General features: G+C 42.2%; 1 protein-coding gene across 1 annotated transcript in view; it reads right to left on the reverse strand.

Moving 5' to 3' along the window:
- The window catches only part of tg (thyroglobulin), a 157299-nt gene that overhangs the window by 102355 nt on the left and 33939 nt on the right, over window positions 1-21005 (reverse strand). Inside the window, exons 17-20 of the mRNA XM_062980017.1 lie at window positions 12420-12629; window positions 10068-10222; window positions 3665-3821; window positions 2492-2716 (exon numbers count right to left, since the gene is read on the reverse strand). Coding sequence (XP_062836087.1) covers window positions 2492-2716; window positions 3665-3821; window positions 10068-10222; window positions 12420-12629 — 747 coding nt within the window. The remainder of the gene's footprint in view (window positions 1-2491; window positions 2717-3664; window positions 3822-10067; window positions 10223-12419; window positions 12630-21005) is intronic.

Raw genomic sequence — 21005 nt, forward strand, 5'->3', positions numbered from 1 at the left:
CTGTCACTCTCATATATACATTTGGAGCACATTCACTCTAGTGCTCCTAGGCAACCTTCCCAAGGAAAGACATTATTTCCTTTATTGTTGGAGCCCTTCCTGCCAGAACTGATAAATGAGCAGTCAGAAGTAAAGACCCAACTGAAGACCCATCTCATCCGGCAGGCCTACCCAGTCAACTTTGCATCATGAGTTTTGGGTTTACATTCTATTACGACTGTATGTTTATCTTTGTACCCTGTGTCCATTGTATGTTTTTATAATTGTGTGTTTTTACCTATGTATTTTATTGTATGTATTTTATGTCGATATGTTTTGATTTTGTTGTACACTGCCTCATGCCATTAGGAGAGGCAGGTAAAAATAAAATTTCTTTGTGTTTGTTGCTGTTGTTTCATGAACACCCACCTTTTGACAATATTAAGCAAACTCCCAATTCTCCCAACAATTTGTCCCAATTATGCTCCGGCCAATGCCAGCCATCTTCTTTATCTCTTTCATCTTGGTTTCCCATAATATTAACCTTTTTTCTTAAATCCACCATTCTTTAGTGACCCATGCCATTCAATATCATGTGCTCCTGTTTAATGGGATGGGTGTTCTTTTTCCTAATGTCTGCCATATGTCTCTTTCCTCTCTTGCCCAAAATTCCTACTTTGATTGAAGCATTCCATTCTGCATTTGACACTAGCTAAACATTGGCAGGACACAGTCCTACATACAGTTGCATCAGACTGTTCTCCAAATTCATATATAGAAAAGATTCAGAAGTACTAAAGGCTGCTAAGTGAAACCCAAATATTGGCAACAACTCACCAAGTGATTTGAAACAAAACAAAATTCTACAATCTTGGATACTTTTTGCTGGTTTAGGGTGATGATTAAGGATGATTAAGGACTTGAACTTTGGGCATTTACAATAGTAGCTTGTAGTAGTCCATTAATGGCTATGCTGTTAATTGCATCCTTCTTACAATACCATGCTACAACTGCAAAGTCAGAGTAGAGTGTGTGGACAGACTTTTCAATGGAGGTGGTTTCCATGTCTATGGGGAGATAGGTTTACTCTTAAGCTTGAATCTAAACTCCTAGGAAGCTATCCAGGTCACTGAATCCTATTCCTTAAACAAGTTGAGCAGTTTGGACATATTCTTTAAAGTTCAGATTTAAAACTATCATAATTTACTATTCTCTGGCATGGAAGCCACCAGCTGCTGGTGATGACACACAGCTGGGGTTGTATTCATTTAAGAATGGCAATTGTGGGAGGAAAGGAAATTGTGGTGGGTCACATATTCCGCCATATTCTCTCTGTTCCTAGAGTCAAAGTCCAAAACACCTGGAGGCCCAAAGATTGGAAACTACTGCTCTAGGCCATGTCTGGTACTGGATTTGGGTGGGCAATTTTTAACAACTGGAAGTAATAAGTAGTCATATACACCCAAAAGGACATTTGGAGTCATATGTGAAAATCTGAACAATTTTCTTTAGCCTTTCAGGAGCCAAGTGATGTTCAGAAGTGGTGGAATTGCCCTCCATAGCCTATGTAGAAGACATATGAGGGCAAAAAAAATATTCCAGGGCAACATAAAAGATTTTAAGGGTTGTACATGTCATGCAGCCAACAGGTTATTTTCTTCTGATTTACGGGCTTAAGACCACAGCAAATTGTTTTCAAAGGGAACTTTCCAAGTTGTGATTAGTGAAGTGTAAAGTCGGAGACTGAACCTTAAGACCACTGCAGATTGAACTAGATTATATAACAGTGAAGATTGAACTAGATTATATAACAGTGAAGAGAAATATAATCCAATTCAATGCAGTTCAACATGCATTACCTAGCCGTGTAGATAGGGCCTAACACTAAAAGATGGCCAAAGCTAAAGGGAAAATGTTCCGAATCAAGGAAAAGAAATTAGAAGCTGCAAAGTTAATAAGCTCTTAAGAATCTCAAGGAAAACTATGGTAAGCAGTGCCATAACATTTTGACCCCATCATCAATCTACTGGTAATTTCCATTAAGAAAAAAAAAGATATAAAAAGGGTACGGTATTAATAGTATTTTCTTGGTGGTGGCTCAATCTATTTTCTTTATGGATTAATTACTACTTTTCAAGATATACTTTTTAAAATACATTCTTCCTTTAATTTGTAACATGTTGAACACTGTTGTTAAAAAGATTTTCCAAAACAGTTGCTCAGATTGATCATTCACATCTGGACCAGCACTATTGTTTTAAATAAACTACTATCTTTTGTGCATAAATTCCAGTGTGGTGTAGTGGTTTGAGCAATGGCTCAAAGCAAGTGAATCCTGAGATTTGGATGGACTGAGTGCCCCTTGCGGTCCCTTTAGTTTGCTGAGTACCAACTCTATTGAACAGAGAAAATGAAAGACTCGTCAAACCCCAATTTCCATATAAAGCTAAAGCTGATATTATAATTGCAAATTGTTGTGATTTTTGAATGGCAAAGCCTAGAAGACACATACCACATCCTTGGAGATTTGAGGACACTCCCTCAGCAGCTGAAACTTTTTGAAATCCAGTTCTACACTCTAGATGAACTTGGGGAGATATATCATAATCTTCATTTCGGGAGAAACGGAAGGATGTGTCTGCTTGGAATTGCTTGTTGTCCAAGTGAAGAACAAAACCACCACTCCGGATCAGCTCTTCAAAACGACCAATGAGATTTGCGCCAACCATTGCTTTTTCTGTGTGAAAAAGGAATAACATCATAATGGTACAGGGAGAGGATGTGGAACAAGAGATTCAGAAACGAATAGTGTTTGAGAAGAACATGTCCCCATCATTCAATAACAAGCAAAGTGTGGGCATAAAGATGTTCCCAAGTTTGGTTTCAAGTCCCTTACCTTGTCAAAACTCTACAAACTATCATTTTCTTACCCTTCTCCAGGAAGGGGTTGTAGGCTCAATCTCTTAGGACTACTTTTTATTTGACTTTTCCTTTCTTCAGCTACATTTCTCAACCATTGTTCTCACAAAATCAAGCAAGTTGAAGGATCTCATTTGCTTAAACCATTATATCTCTTGATCATGTACCTCCAACTGTCCTGATTTAATAAGAACAATCCTGATTAAACCTCTATCCCACTTTTACAGATGTAAAAGTTTCACTCTTTTCTCCCATTTCCCCCATTAAGTTCAGTTTTCTTCAACTACTGCACACTGAAATAAATGTACAAAACTAGTTTGTATTCAAATAACTCAGTAGGAAGGAAAGAGAAGAGGAATCTTGCTCTTTCCATTCAGCCCAGGCAAAAGCAGATGGCTCCAGCCTTATCTGTCTGGTCTGTTCTTGGTCATTCATAACTTTTGTCATCTTGACCACATTCTGATATTATCTAGACACACATGACTCAATTTCTAACTACAAAATGTCAGAGGGTATTCAATCAGCCTCTGAGCATCACTGGAGGTAGCAACCTTAGCATGTTTATGTTCAGTAGTTGTGAGATCTCTAAAGGTGTCCACATTTGCTTTTGAGCTTTAAAGTAGTTTCATCATTGTACATGATGCCAGGACCTAAACTACCTTAATCTGTCCTTGTTTCTTAGATGTTGTGTTGCACATTATTCTCATGACAGACATCCAATGGTCTTGGGAGAGCAAACTACACTAGCAGGAACATTGAGCCTTACCAATGTTGTGCAAGTCAGGAAGCAAAGCTGCTGGAACATCCTCAAGCAAAACTCGCCACGTGACGTTCACCCCCAAACGATCCACAGCCAAACACTGAACCCGGACAGCAGAATCACCACAGACAGGAACAGGTAACAGGTGCTCAAATGTATTCACCTTATGGAACAAAACCAAAACTTTTAGTAGATGCATTTTTTAAGCTTAGCACAGGTTGACTATCCCATATCAAAGGTACTTTGAATTTCAGATTTTTTCAGATTTTGGAATATCTGAATGTCACATATAGAGAGTTTATTTTAGAGATAGGAGCCAAATCTAAACATAAAACTCATTCATGTTTCATACACACCTTATACACACAGCCTGTAGGTAAATTTACACAATATATTTAATAACTGTATACATGACACAAAGTTTGTGCATACTGAACCATCACAAAGGAAAGGCATCACTATCTCAGCCACTCATGTGCACAATTTTGAAGTATTTTAGATTCTGAGCAAGGGAGGTTCAATTTGTATTATGTGTTTGCTTGCCTTGAAAGTTGGCAATGGTAAATTTTACTCAATGCTTGGGAAAATACTGTTTGAACTCTCTCTCCTTGAATCCCCTGGGTGTTAGAGTCCAAAAGCAACTTTCCCAAACTCTGGCTTTACCTACTTTTCATTTGATGAGATGCTTAACAAAAGGAGCTGGCGATCCTAAAGACCCTGGAATCCCCTTCTTCCACCCCAACAAAATCTAGGAATATTGGTTGAACATGAAGAGAGATGGAAGCTGTCAGCATATAGACACAGAGTGATGAGAGTTTTCAGATGGATTTGCTTAAAACTACAACACATCTAGCTGCTTAATCAAATGAGCTACACACCCTAAATCAGGGGTCCTCAAACTATTAAAGCAGAGGGCCGGTCCACAATCCTTCAGACTGTGGAGGGGCCGAATTATCATTTGGAAAAAAAATGAACACTGCACATGTCTTATTTGTAGTGCAAAACAACAACAACAATGAAAGAACAATACAATATTTAAAAATGAAAACAATTGTAACCAGCATAAACCTATCAGGATTTCAATGGGAAGTGTGGGCCTGCTTCTGGCCAATGAGATAGTCAAGTGAATTAGGATTGTTGTTGTGTGCCTTCAAGTCATTTCAGACTTTGGGCGAGCCTAAGTCTAAAATTATGTATTTATTCATTTACTACATTTATTTATTACATTTATATTCTCCTCTTCTCACCCTGAAGAGGACTCAGAGCAGCTGTATGTACATACAATATATTATATTATTAGCATAGCACAATATTAGCATTATATATTACTATATTGAACTATACCACTATACTATTATATAATATGTAATATATAACATATAATTAATATTATATGTAATATATAGCATATAATTAATATTATATGGTATTATTATTAACAATATATTGTATAACATTATAATATTATCAATATTATATGTATATACAATATATTATTAAAATGATATAAAAATATTATATTATAAAACTGAGGGCGGGGGCCAGGTAAATGACCTTGGAGGGCCACATCCGGCCCCCGGGCCTTAGTTTGGGGACCCCTGCCCTAAATAATCTAGAATAACCTGCAACAACTCAACCAACAAAGTTTGGAAGATGAAAAGAGAGACAGAAGCAGCCTGCATTCAGACACGTAGGGAGGATGGCTTTTAGTAACAAAAAAACTTAGTCGGTTAAAACTGGCACACTCTTGGGATACAATTGTGCTATTGAAATCTGAAGTGGGATCAGCAACTGCACTGCCTATAGTAGATGCTTGCCTGTGTCCAAGTATGTCCTAATCTTATCCTTATATATTACAAAAACACCTGAAATCTCCATTGCTGTTTTTTCCATCAAAAAAAGGAGAAATCTCCTATTAAAAAGCTGCTCCTGCAACATCCATAGAGGCATGCCATTCTATACAGCATGACATTATACCATTGGATGAAATATACAAAAACAGATTCTTAGGTATGTTTCTTCACTTATCACAGTGGTACTCAAGAAATGTTCAGCTACTGAGTTTTTAAAACTTTAAGTACCTAAACTCAAGAAATAAATCTTTCCTATGGATATCCTGTACTCAATTGTTCTTCCCAGAGATGCTTGCATATGCATGTCTTGCATACCTCCAACTTAATATACTTTTGAAAAGGCCAACCAGGCAAATATGCAAATACATAATTAAGATGCTTTCCCCAAAATCATTAGAATTCAGGTGTAACTGTGTGCCTTCATGTCATTTCCAACTTGTGATGCCCTAGCACATGTTTTTCTTGCCAATGATTGTTCAGAAGAGCCTTCCTCTATGGCTGAAAGAGTGTAACTTGCCCAAGGTCACCCACGACGAATCAGGGGATTTGAACCCTGGTCTCCAGAATTGTAGTTCAATGCTTAAATCACTATACCATATTGGTTCATTTGTACTACTCTTATGATCAGTATGTGGAGACAGAATTCAAAGACATAGTTGTGTTAGTCTGGATCAGTATGCAAAGGGATCCTGTAGCACCTTTGAGACAAATTGAGAGAAAGAATAACCTTTAATAGATCAGTTCTACTTCATCAGTTGCACTGAGTGAAGTGCCTAGGAACAGAAATGTATGCCTATGAATGAGCACTCTCTCAGGGTGTGTATAGCAATAGAAATGCAAAACTTCTTTGTAAGCTATTGATTTGACAAGTTCAATTTTAATGATGGTAATTAGGGACACAAAGGCAAGAAGAAAGACGATGCATAAGCACATGAATGGTGGGAGGAAGCTCCTGGACTATAGTGTGACACTGTCTGGAAACTAGAAAGGAGATGTGCCAGGAGAGCCTTCACAAAGACTGGCCAGGAGAGCCTTCACAAAGTTGAGGTATTAACTAGTGTGTGTAAGTGTACCTGATAACTGACAGATAGATAGATAGATAGATAGATAAATAGATAGATAGACGGATAGATAGATAGACGGATAGTAGGGATGTGCAAAATTTTCATTAGTCATCGTAAGTCTGATCAAATTCATTAAATTCGTACTTATGATGTAATATCTGACACGTGGGCATGGCTCATGCCAAAAACTTAAGAAATGGTAGTTCTATTGGTTAATATGAGAGACGTTCAATGAGATAGTTGTTGCGGCTTTTTTAAAAAGTATGTTTTTGTCAAAACTTTTTAAAAATCCCTAAAATCAGCAGATGTGTGAATATTTCTGAAAGTTGGGGGGAATGACCCTCTGTAATCTTGTGTCATTGCATGAAAACTCAAGGAGTTAGCTCTTGTAGTTTTTATTTTAAAATGTTTATAAAAACTTTGAAAATTCCCCAAATCTCTGTGGATAAGTTAAACGTTCTGAAACTTGATGGGCTAACAATGGGAAATGTCTTCTACGACTGTAGCAAGTTTCACCTCAGTAGCTATAAAAATTAGAGAGAAAAGAGCCGCTGAAATTTCCCCACTTGCTCAATTACTATAACAAAATTTCGTTACTCTCATTATAGTAATGAAATTTTCACTAACGATGCTTTAGAAACACTTTAGAAATGAAACACTGGCACCCCTTAATTTTGTAATGAGTTTTGAAACACTTTTTCATTGATCACACGGCCCTAATAGATAGATTGATAGGTGTACATGGGTTATTAGCTTCTACCCATCTAGATTGCTTAAAATGAATGTTCTTTTAATAAAATAAAAGTGCATTTAATTTGACTAACTGAGGGGTGGGTAAGCCAAATTGTTTTGTTTATCAATTGAACTAGAAAATTATATTTGTTAATCATTCTTACACACACACATACACAATCCTCAACATTTCACCGATGAAAACCTTGGCACATGTGACCAAGCAATATCAGAATTTCAAAAATTATCAATAGCTAAAAACACAAGTTAGGAGAGGCTGCAGCAGTTTGCTTTTGTCTGAGCTTTCTGGGAACAGTAAGATTCCATGGCTGTCTCTCCTCCTCCAAGTTGACTGAGAATAAAACTACTTTTGCATACTTGGATTCAGATTGGAGCAGCAGAAGTAAACTGAAGACAAAGTGCGAAGTGGGGAGAGGAGAGACATTTTAAAAACATGGGACATTTTAAATACAGCTGCAAAAGTGAAAAAATTGGGGATAAATTGACAATTGGGGATTAGGGTGTGTATATCTATTTCGACTGCATCCTAATGGGATCCAGAACAAACCTGTAAGAAGGCCTGCTTGTTTGCTTCCAAATCATCTATCTCTTGATGTAATCTCCAGATATGTAATCTCTAGATATGATTCAATGGTCATTTGCAGTGAGTTTCTTTTTCAAGCCTTGGCAACTTGGGAGGTGGGATCTTTTGACTTGGAAAAAAAGGCTAAACTGATATTTGTCAGTTCCCCCAGAAAATAAAAAATCTAGTTTCTTTTTCGCTAAACACTTTTGGGGAAAGGAGTGGAGTGGGGTGGTTTGCAGACTGTGAAATTGTATTTGGGAAGTTATGAGCAGCATACAGTCTACAATTTGCTGACCCTCAATTTAACTAGTTTTCAAATAAAACTGAAGTGGAAGCCTGACCTCATAGGAAGTGAACGGTGGCTAAATTAATCCCAATTCAAACTGGAAGACAGGACACCCACCACCATCACCACCTACCACCATCTCTGGTCCAGATTGCCTAAGAGTTTTGAATAGCAAGGCCTGGGATATTATGGGCATGGGGAACTTATTACATCCCCTTAAAATAAGGTAGGTCCAATGGAAAACCAGTTATGTGACTTGGCAGTCATGAATACAAAGATGGTAAAGTGCTAAAATATGTATCTTTGACATTTTTTCCAAAGCTGACCAAATGAGCTTGGTTTTTCCATGCACATTTGGTGAATTAATTATCTCCAGTTTTGGAATGGCAAATGTAAAGAAAAGTGAAATGAAATCCTAGTGCCTTGAGGTTTCTGCCCTCCTTTGCTGAACCTCTTTCATCATGACAAAAGTTGTTTTTTCTGTAACGTTTAAATGAGGGCCAATGGCAGATACACAGATGTATTTGCACACCTGATTTGTTCATTTATAAAAGGAAAGAATCATGAGAGTTATCAAGAGAGGTGAACACTTTCTTTCTATATGCCCATTGCTTTCTGTCACTTGAAGAATTATTATTGTCCCCAACCTGCCACATTTCTCATAGTTATGCTAGTTTAGGGAGAAACAAATCCTACAGTACCAGGAAAACTTCAGTTTTCCTCAACTGCACCAAACTTGAAATCAAGAATTTCAGGCATTATCTCCCAAGCTTGAACCATACTAAATAGTCCCAAATACAGTAGACATGAGAGCCAACATAGTCTCATGTCTACTCTAGTCATCTAGTCATTTGAGCATTGGACTATGATTCTGGACACCAGGGCTTAGGACAGTGATGGCCAACCTATGACACGTGTGTCAGCACTGACACGCCTAGCCATTTTTGCTGACACGCTGCTGCATGCAGATTGATTGGATGACTTTTTCTTTGTCTATGGCCAAATTTGGTGTGATTTGGTCCAGTGGTTTTGTTGTTTACTCCATGGAAATTATCAGTCAGTCAGTCAGTAGCCTTTATTTCAGTCAACAAACCATTGGCTAGGATCAAGTTACAGTGCAATGATGGAATACAACATTTGAGTAATTTATGACATTGCATTTGGCTTATGCTTAATAACAAGTATCTCCAATCTCAATTGGTTATTTATGCACTATATATATATATATATATATACACACACACACACACACACACACACACACACACACATATACACTAGCTGTGCCCGGCCACGCGTTGCTGTGGCGTTGTCTGGTGGTGTTGGTGAGAAATTGTTGAGGTAGTGGTGGTATTGAATGTCTATTGTATGGTTGTCTTTATGTTTAGTATTATTATTATAGTATATTACCATATTATTACCATTATATTATTATTATATTATTCATTATTCATGACTACATTGAAACTAGACTAGAGAGAAATCAGTGTGGAAACTGCAGAGGTACCATAGATTGTTGTACATGGAAATAATGGTAGTAAATAGTTTTTGATTTATTAAATACAGTTATATATTACAATTATACATTTTTGTTATTTAAACTATACATATTGCGAAATTATGGTTTTTTTCCCCTCAAAGTGACACACCACCCAAGTCATGCTAGGTTTTTTGGTGAATTTTGACACACCAAGTGCAAAAGGTTGCCCATCATTGGCTTAGGATCTCTGCTTGGCATGGAAATCCACTGTGTGCCCTTGGGCTCTTTCAGCCTCAGAAGATATAGCAATAGCCAAACTGGTCTGAACAAATCTTGCAGAGAACTTTTTCAGTTGCTTATAAAATTTTCAGTTTCCACCCTTTCTTTCTCTGGATTCAGTATAAATACCTGAATGTGGCAAAAGCCACGAGCCTTCATTTCATCCAGAATGAAGATCTGGAATGCCTCCAGCAAGCCAGAATAGTCTGGACTGCAGGCCTTCTCAGGAGGCAGGAGGAGTTGAAATTGAGTTTGTGTTTGAACACTCTGGAATGGCTGGATTCCTAAATGCAGACCAGAAGGAAGAATTACAGAAAGTTTCACATATGTCTCCTTGCATTATCATTCTTGTTGCTCCAGCAGAAGTTGACTATAGGATTACACTGAAGGTCAAGAGAACATACTTTTTCCTAAACATTTTCTAGATCTTCGAGAGCAATTCTATGGTATTTAAAGCCGTTTGTGTTTAAACAAAACTGCATTCAATAAGCTTGCATAGAAAGTAACCTGACTGTATCCTATTTTATTACTTTATTTATACCGAGGGAACACTGGAGAAGCCAATCACACTTCATGGGATGCTATCAAAGTAACCTTTGGGAATTTATGTTTGAATATTTTCAAGCCGTGGATGGTTAAATCCATGAGTGCATAATCCATGGATACGGAGAGACGACTGTGTAAGATAGTATCACCAAAGTGTTTTCATTTTGACTGAATACTATCCAGATGTGTTTTAGGCAGTTTAAAAAATGCCTCCTCCCACAAAGTAAGGGGAATTGGGACAGGAAAAAGAAATATGACTTCAGATAACAAATTTCCAACAAACGTGATCCACAATTTGGCAGTGCTCAAATGTTACATGTAGGTCATAGTTTCTTTCTAGTCAGGTATATGGACAAGTCCAGATGGCCAAGCATATGAATTCAGAATGGTACATGCCAAAATTCAGGAGTTGGGGATTTTTTCTTCCCGTTATTTTATTCTAAGGGAAAAAATAGTCTTCCAAAAATGCCAGGAGACACGCAAGGCAGTAAAGATAGCAATAAACTTGGAAATCCAATTGCTTTAAGGAGGAAATACAGAAGTAACAAAATTCAAAGATTATGCGAAGTAACAATATCTGCAAAGTTGAAACATCTGGTGCTCATCTATTTAGCTCAAAGTCAGCGCTTCTATCAAATCAATTTCAAGCATGCTTACTTGGAAGCAAATCCTGCTGAAATCACTGGATCTTACTTTAAGGCAAATGTGTTTAGGAAAAAGTGGTTGGGATATTTGGAAACTACAATTTATAGAGGCCACAAGTTAATTATTTTCTCTTCTTTCATTAAAACGAGTAAGTAGTTACAGATCAGAGTTAAATCCTTTAATATTCCACCATATTGTTCAAGAAATATAGGTAATGATTAGCAGCATTTTGACTTTTTAAGGTACTGGGGTTTGTGTGTCTGTTTTAAATGTAACATTTTAAATGTAACATTTGAAACAGACAACATGTTCAAAGTGGCTTTCAAGGCATTGGAGAAGCTTCTTTGGGTCCCAAAGTGTGTTGTTAATTTATTTGTTATTGTATATACTCATGCATAAATCTTCAAATTTTAGTCAACAACTCAATCTCAACCTATCCATGGGTCATTGTAAGTATTGTATTTTAACCTTTAATAAAAAGGAACCATCTCTGAGTATAGTGTTGAATGTTGAGAACCTCTACCCTTTCCATCATAGAACCACTTCTGTCCTTTTTGATGCCTGGGTGGGGAAATGGTGGCATCCAAGGCTGGTAGGCTCCTCAGGCAACACTGGCTCTTTTCCCTCTCTGCAGAATTATTCTTGATGTATCCATGTGTCACATCAAAATTCCTATTTTGGGGCCCCCAGTGTTGCCTATTATACATGAGTCTATACCAAAATTAATTAAAATGAAAATATCATTCTGTCTTCCTCAACCACACAAAAAAGATAGATCCAGGCAAGGAAATTATGATAAAAAGTCCTTAAACAGAGGAACAAATGCAAATATCCTGTTATCATTTCTAAAGAAAAAGCTGAGTGGGAATTATGGAAAGCAAGAGGGACACCACTTCCAGAAGAAGAGTATTGGGTGCAAATAGGAACTGCAGAAATTACCTTGACACCTCTGCCATGTTCAAAGCCATTGAGCGATCCCAACCTCAAATTTATTATTTAATTTCTTTATTTACAGCATTTATATTCCACCCTTCTCACCCCGAAGGGGACTCAGGGCGAATCACATTGCACACCTAAAGGCAAACATTCAATGCCATAACATGGAACAGAGACAGAGACAAGATGCAGGCACGGGCTGGCCTCGAACTCATGACCTCTTGGTCAGAGTGATTTGTTGCAGCTGGCTTGCTTTCCAGCCTGCGCCACAGCCCGGCGCAGGCCGCTCCCAACCATCTGCTTATCAAAACACAGTTCTAGACTTCATCACAAATCTTTAATTGCCGTACTTACTCTGACAGGACTGAGAATGGGGTGGATCTCCTATCCAAAGTTGATTCTGCGTATCACAGAGCAACATTTCTCTGTCTGAGAAGATACTCTGGAAGCCCAGAGAGCAGATCAGTTGGCACTGCTGGATCTTTGGATTTGTGGCTGAGATATTGCAAAATATACCACCATCAATCACTTGAGGAGCATCAAAAGGCAAGTGACACTGTGGACCTAAGGAAGAACATGTTGGAAAAGATCAGTCACCATAACTTCTCTTCCAAACCTACATTGGCAGGGGGATGTGCAAGCTGCAGATGGATGACTGATAAAATGGCAATTGAATATTGCTGTGGCAAATAATCTAACCTAGCCTGGAAGAATTTCACTGAGAATCATCTCCCTCACTTCCCTTATATCAAAGGGTGTCAGATTTCATTCAGTGAAAAAATCAGGATGAACAAGCTCAATTCCCAGAGAGCATGCATAATAGTCAAGAGCCTGGTCTTTTTGATCCCAGCTCCTAGTAGTGAGTTCCTTCAAGTCATTTCCAACCTATGGTGTCCCTAAGATGAACATATCATTTTGTTTTCTGGAACTGAGAGTATGTGATTTTCCCAAGGTCAGCCAATGGGTTTCCATGGCCACGTGGGGAATCAAACCCTCATCTCCAAAATCGTAACCCAACTCTTTAACCACTGTGCCATGTGAACTATCAGGACTTTTTCAGGTGCTTGCTCTTCAGCTTGTGCCTTCCATAATATAATGTGGACTTAGGTTGAATTCTTGTTGACCAGCCTAAGTATGTCAATGTAGGTAGAAGAGGAAGTATAAACAGCTACAGAGTAGTGGGGCTTAAATTGTTGCAGGTGCTACCACAATGGTGGAAATTTGTGATGAACCATGGGCCTTGTAGTCCTGCTCAGGACATTGCAATTCCTGATGAAGATGAAAACTTGGGTTTTTTACCTTCCCAGTCTGAACTGGATTCCTCTCAGCCTGATCTTTCCCAGGCAGATCTGGAAACCTTGCACCTGCAAGAAAGTTGTGCCCCAGAAGTATGTCAAACAACCCCAGAGCCTACTTCTCCCGTGTTCTTGCGCCGGGAGTTTTGTAAACAACAGAGAAGTTTGGATTCAGCTTCGCGCAGGAGTGCGAGGATAGCAGCTAAGAATGTTGCCAATTAACATTGGTTCTCGTGAGAATCTTTAAGGAGTTTAACATCTGGTCTCAGAGTTTAGCTTTCGTTGCTGATTCCCAGAGAACCGCTTTGGTGAGAAAGTTGGACTCTATATAGGTGTTTTGCCCGCGTAGCAACTTCGCGGAGTCAATTCGTCAGCCTACGGAGCGAGTTGTGTCTGGACAGCGCGCTCCGATTCAAGCCTCGCTTCAGCTCAAGCCTTGCCTCGCTATCCAGCCTTCGCCTTGCTTCCCAGCCTTTGTTTACCTACGGACTTTGCCTTGTTTCCCAGGACTAATCCTTGCCTTGTTTCACGGATTTTACCAAGTTATTCCACGGACCTTGTTCTTGTTCTTAGTTACCTTGTTCCACGTTCAAGCCTTGTTTCAAGTGTCAAGTTATTTCCTAGCCACGTTCAAGTTTTATGGACTAAAGGACCTTGTCATCTCCCCTCACTTTGCTTGGCAAAGTGAGTGTTTCGGTTATTGGATTACAACTTTGGACCTTAATATTTCTTATTGGACATTGCTTTTTTGGACTAATTCTGACCTTTCCTGAAGGGTCTAATTCTGGACTATTTTCTATACTTGTTTTTATTAACTTTATATATTCCTTCAATAAAGATATTAGTTAGATTCTGGCCTCTGTGTATGGTTATTGGTGCCTCTGCCGCCTGGGTCGTGACAGTTTGACTCCGCCTCCCATAAGCACCAACTAACCGAGGCCAGGATGTCTACCGGAGCCGCGCCGGCTGGACAGCCGCTCAGCTACACCATCAGCAAGGACGAAGTGGACCGCATCCGTGACAGACTCAACGCGCAGGATGGAGAAATAAAAGGGTTGAGGGAGCGCGGAGTTCGCCTCCCGGCCATGGCGTTGCCTACCAAGTTTTCTGGAGAAGCTGCTAAGGTTCATGTTTTCCGCCGCCAATGTCAAGCTTATCTAGAGGCCCGTGATGCCGAGTTTCCCCAAGAAGACATCAAGGTGGCGTGGGTCTACAGTCTTCTAGACGGACCAGCGGCTAGCTGGGCGACGGCCCTGTTTGATCAAGCCTCCCCCCACCTAAGTTCAGCACAACGCTTCTTGGATCACCTTAAGGAGACCTGGGGAATCGAGGACAATTTGGAGGCAGCCGGCCACAAACTCCGGCGCCTCCTTCAAGGAGACAGACCCATGTCTCAGTACATAGCCGAGTTCCGCGTGCTGGCCCACAACACCGGCTGGAACGATGTAGCCCTCAGAGGACAATTTCGGGAGGGTCTCAACATTGAAATGCTGGAAGAAATCTCCAAGGTGGATCCTCCCCAGACCCTCGAGGCACTCATTGATCAATGTTTACGGGCTGAAGTCATGATTGCCAACAGGAAACAATGGGTTCGAGGCCAGGGCGGTAGAGCCGGGGCAAAACCCCCCGCTCCCGCCAGTGTTCAGCCACGTCCGGTGTGGAGACCCCCGCCGCCAACCCCATACCCCAGAGGAGGCGAGGAGGTGCCGATGCAGTTGGGCAATGTGCGTCCCAGACTAGATGCCGCCGAGAAGGCCCGTCGTCAACGCTTGAACCTCTGCTGGTACTGCGGGAACGGGGGCCACTTCGCCAGAGAGTGCCCAGCCAAAGGGAAGCCTGCCGCCCGTCTTGCGGCGGCGTCCTCCACGGAGTCGAAGGCGTCTGAGCCGACTGGCACACAGCCGGCGGGGGAAGCCAACGACCGGGTGTAGAGAGGCTCGCCAACCCGGTCAAAAAATCCATCCAAGAGCCGCCAACCGGGGTCCTGTTCCTTCTCGTGGTCACATTATGGTCAGCAAAAAGGGGACCCGTCATGATCCACGCCATGATAGACTCTGGAGCTACCAACAATTTCATCGATAGAGAGTATGCCGACTCTCTGGGATTACAATATCATGATTTCAAGAATGCCCGTGTGGTGCAAGCCATAGACGGCCGTCCCCTCAAGACGGGCCCCGTAAGTCAGTGGTCGGAACCCACCAGGATGTGGATAAGGGAACATATGGAAGAGATTTCCTTCTTTGTTACCGAGGTTCCCCATTTCCCTGTGATTTTGGGAATTCCATGGCTGACACTCCACGACCCTAACATCTCCTGGTCCAACAGAGAACTGCAGTTTGCTTCACCGTACTGCCAAAACCATTGCCTCGTAGCCAAGGTATGCCATGCCACAGACTCCGAGCCCATCATCACCTTGCCAAAGAAGTACTCCGAGTATTGGGATGTATTCAATGAGAAAGAAGCCGAGAAATTACCCCCACATAGACCTTATGACTGTGCCATTGACTTGGTGGAGGGGGCCCCGATCCCGCGAGGGCATCTCTACTCCCTGACTGAACCAGAGCAAGAAGCTCTCAGGGAATTCTTAGAGACAAACCTTCGCAAGGGGTTCATCAGACCCTCTCAATCCCCAGCCGCCTCCCCAGTGATGTTTGTGAAGAAGAAGTCAGGGGAATTACGCTTGGTGGTGGACTACAGAGCATTGAACAATATCACCAAGCGGAACAGCTATCCCCTACCCTTAATCTCGGATCTACTGGACCGACTTCGAGGAGCCAAGGTCTACACCAAGCTGGATCTTCGGGGGGCTTATAATCTAGTTCGCATCAGAGAAGGGGACGAGTGGAAGACCGCCTTCCAGACTAAATTCGGATTATTCGAGTCCCGAGTTATGAATTTCGGTTTATGCGGAGCTCCCGCAACGTTCCAGCATTTTGTCAACGATATTTTTCAGGACTATCTAGACAGGTTCTTGATAATCTACCTGGACGATTTTTTGGTGTTTTCCAGATCACAATCAGAACATGAGAACCACGTCAAAATGGTGTTGCAACGACTGCGGGATCATGGACTTTATGCCAAGCTAGAAAAATGCGCTTTTGATCTACAAGAGGTAGATTTCCTTGGCTACCGCATCTCGCCTCTAGGGCTTTCCATGGATCCAGCCAAAGTTTCAGCAGTATTGGAATGGCGGGCGCCAACTAACAAGAAAGAGGTGCAGCGTTTCTTGGGGTTCGCGAACTACTACCGCAAGTTCATTCCAGATTTTGCCCGCTGGTCCGACCCCATCACTAGCTGCATCCGTGGAAAGCAGCCTTTCCGCTGGACTGATCAAGCAGAGAAAGGGTTCCAGCAACTGAAGAAACTATTCACCTCCCAGCCAATTCTACAGCACCCAAATCCTGGAACCCCTTTTGTGGTGCAAGCGGACGCCTCTGATGTGGCAATTGGGGCTGTACTCTTACAACCGGTGGGAGATCACCTCCACCCCTGTGCCTTTTATTCTCGTCAACTAACCACACCAGAGAGGAATTACACCATTTGGGAAAAAGAACTACTGGCCATAAAGGCAGCCTTTGAAACTTGGAGACACTGGCTAGAAGGGGCCAAATTCCCCATTGAAGTCCACACTGATCATCGTAATCTAGAACATCTAAGAACTGCCCGCAAACTAAATCAGAGGCAGCAACGTTGGGCTTTATTCTTTGAACGTTTCAACTTCCAGATCCATTATGTGACCCCAGCTCAAACCAAGCAAGCAGACGCCCTGTCACGTAAACCGGAATACGCTGCAGGACGCAAGGAGACCTTTGAATCCCAACTGCTACAACCTGAGAACTTTGCCACGCTCACAGTGGGGAACACCAAATCCAGTCCCATTGGTTCAACTTCCCCTACTCCAGGACCCATCTGTGCTCAAGAAATCAGGGCTAGTCAGCAAGCAGATGCCTGGGCGCAGGACCAACTTCGCCAAGGTCTGCATTTTCCCTTTTCGCTTAAAGATGGGCTGCTCTGCTATAGAAATCATGTTTATATCCCACCCGGACCGGGCAGGGAAAAAGCGCTTCGTCTGTGTCATGACTGCAAACCAGCAGGACACTTCGGACTATTTAAAACCATGCATTTGATCCTAAGAGATTTTTGGTGGCCCAAGATCCGCAAGGATGTGGAAAAATATGTCAACACCTGCCCAGTATGCCAGCGCTCCAAGATACGAAGGGAGAAGCCCTCAGGGCTTTTGCACCCCCTTCCTACCCCATCTCGCCCATGGGAAATAATTTCCGCGGATTTCATCACTGACCTACCACCTTCCTGTGGATTCACCACGATCTTAGTGGTGGTGGACCTATTCACCAAGTTAGCCCATTTCATTCCCTGCGAAGGCCTCCCCACGGCCAAAGAAACTGCGGATCTATTTCTTCAGCATGTTTTCAGACTACATGGATTGCCCAAGAGTTTAGTCACAGACCGTGGATCTCAATTCACCTCTCGTTTTTGGAAGGCACTACAAAAACTACTGGGCATAGACTCTCGCTTATCTTCAGCTCATCATCCCCAAACAGATGGGCAAACGGAGCGCACCAATGCCACTTTGGAGCAGTATCTTCGCTGTTATGTAAACTACCAACAGGACAATTGGGCTTCTCTGTTACCACTGTCTGAGTTTGCCTACAATAATGGAGTTCAAGCTTCTACAAAAGAAACGCCGTTCTTTGCAAACTACGGTTTCCATCCACGTTTCTTTCCCCCTGTCATTGAAACTTCAGAAGTTCCCGCAGCAGAGGATTGGCTGCAGGAACTCACAGCGGTGCAACAACTTTTGCTCCAGCAACTGGACCAAGCCAAGGAGGACTATAAACGCCACGCTGACAAACACCGCCAGCCGGGCCCCGAAATCAAGGTAGGAGATCGGGTCTTTCTGTCCACTCGCTTTCTGCCCTCCCACCGCCCATGCCGGAAGTTAGATGCCCGCTTCATTGGCCCCTATCCAGTGGTGGCGCAATTAAACCCCGTGACTTTCAAACTCCAACTTCCGCGTTCAATGCGCATTCACCCAGTGTTTCACCGTTCCCTGCTCCTTCCGGCGGATGGTGTGCGTCCTGATACAGACCAACCGGCCCCCCCTCCTGTTTTGATGAATGGGGAGGAGGAGTTCGAGGTTGAGGACATTTTGGATTCTCGCTTTCATCGCCGCCGCCTACAATATCTCATTGACTGGGTGGGTTTTGGCCCTGAGGAACGCTCTTGGGAAGACGCCTCCACAGTCCATGCTCCTGATCTAACCCGTCGCTTCCATCTGACCTATCCCACCAAACCGCGACCTCGCGCCTCGGGGAGAGGACCCCAGTTTGGGAGGGGCCCTGAGGAGGGGGATAGTGTGATGAACCATGGGCCTTGTAGTCCTGCTCAGGACATTGCAATTCCTGATGAAGATGAAAACTTGGGTTTTTTACCTTCCCAGTCTGAACTGGATTCCTCTCAGCCTGATCTTTCCCAGGCAGATCTGGAAACCTTGCACCTGCAAGAAAGTTGTGCCCCAGAAGTATGTCAAACAACCCCAGAGCCTACTTCTCCCGTGTTCTTGCGCCGGGAGTTTTGTAAACAACAGAGAAGTTTGGATTCAGCTTCGCGCAGGAGTGCGAGGATAGCAGCTAAGAATGTTGCCAATTAACATTGGTTCTCGTGAGAATCTTTAAGGAGTTTAACATCTGGTCTCAGAGTTTAGCTTTCGTTGCTGATTCCCAGAGAACCGCTTTGGTGAGAAAGTTGGACTCTATATAGGTGTTTTGCCCGCGTAGCAACTTCGCGGAGTCAATTCGTCAGCCTACGGAGCGAGTTGTGTCTGGACAGCGCGCTCCGATTCAAGCCTCGCTTCAGCTCAAGCCTTGCCTCGCTATCCAGCCTTCGCCTTGCTTCCCAGCCTTTGTTTACCTACGGACTTTGCCTTGTTTCCCAGGACTAATCCTTGCCTTGTTTCACGGATTTTACCAAGTTATTCCACGGACCTTGTTCTTGTTCTTAGTTACCTTGTTCCACGTTCAAGCCTTGTTTCAAGTGTCAAGTTATTTCCTAGCCACGTTCAAGTTTTATGGACTAAAGGACCTTGTCATCTCCCCTCACTTTGCTTGGCAAAGTGAGTGTTTCGGTTATTGGATTACAACTTTGGACCTTAATATTTCTTATTGGACATTGCTTTTTTGGACTAATTCTGACCTTTCCTGAAGGGTCTAATTCTGGACTATTTTCTATACTTGTTTTTATTAACTTTATATATTCCTTCAATAAAGATATTAGTTAGATTCTGGCCTCTGTGTATGGTTATTGGTGCCTCTGCCGCCTGGGTCGTGACAAAATTGCACAGAAAGTCAACATAGAAACTTGGTTTAATGTTCCTAAACTATCTCATTCCAGCATCATTTCCTCCTTATAGACCAGAGGTATCCAACATCATATTTTATTTACACCAAATCAATGGATGCCTCAAATCTAAAAGGAGGAAATGATTCTGTAATGAGATAGCTGAGGGTGCTTCCAAGCAGGACTTAAACCCATGCAGAAGTGGGTTTAAAAACCCCGCTTCAGTGCAGATTTGAGTCCCCACAATCCCTCCCCCCAAAACCCAGACTTTCCTGGGGAGGGTGACTACATGACATTCCAATAACAATCAGAATGACATGCAGCCACCCTTAAGCCCCCCCCCCCCCCAAATAACCCTTAAAAAGTTTTTAAAAAACTTAATTGGCTGCCATTATGTTCTTCCTTTCATCCTCCTGGCATGAGGAAATGATGTGCCAAGAGACTGGAGGGGGGCGAGGAGGGAATTTGGTCCTCACTCCCCCCCCCCCCCCGCATCATTTCCTCATGCCAGGTGGGTAAGAGGAGAAACATAATAGCGGCCAGGTAAGGTTTTTAAAAAACCTTTTAGTGGTTATTTTAGGGTTTGGGGGACGGCGTGGGTGCCTCTGTTTCCAGACTCCTGGAGCTTGAAAAACCTATGTGGATTGGGCAAGGAGATCCTGTGATGCTATCCCCGGGTTCAATCCACACAGGGTCCACACCTGGTAAGACCCGGATCTTACCTAAGACCCAGATCTTACCAGATGTTCAATTAATTTGGAACAAAGCAGGGAAACCCTGATTTGTTCCAAATTAATTTGGTTTTACCGGAGGCGTTGTTTGGACATTTCTGATAAAACCAAGGCAGGTTCCACTTTTTGGGCCTGTCTAAAAGGGCTCTGGGACAGAACCTTTCTCCCTGTTACACTAGCTGCCTTCTTTCAAGGATTGTTCCAACCTTCAGTTGGGTGAGGGGAGCAATTAAAAATACGATCCCCGAAGGCACTTCAAGAGCCCTTTGCATTCTGAGAAATAAGTGCAGGATGCAAAAGAGTGGTAAATATCAACATACGTGGCATTAAAAGCCCTGATATACACATCATTGAGAAATTGCTGGATTTCACCAAACCATGCTAGATGGAAGTTTCATGTGACCTGAGGGAATCTCCCTCATACGGAACTGATTAGCTTAATGGAAACCCAGTTGGATGCAAGCGACATTCCAAAGTTACTACTCGCTTGCTAAGCTGTCTCTTGTGATGCAGAGGTGGGATTTATTGTTCTTTCCCACAGAAGCTGTCTCATCTGC

Source organism: Anolis carolinensis, chromosome 4 (assembly GCF_035594765.1).
Source record: "Anolis carolinensis isolate JA03-04 chromosome 4, rAnoCar3.1.pri, whole genome shotgun sequence".
NCBI classification, from domain to species: domain Eukaryota; kingdom Metazoa; phylum Chordata; class Lepidosauria; order Squamata; family Dactyloidae; genus Anolis; species Anolis carolinensis.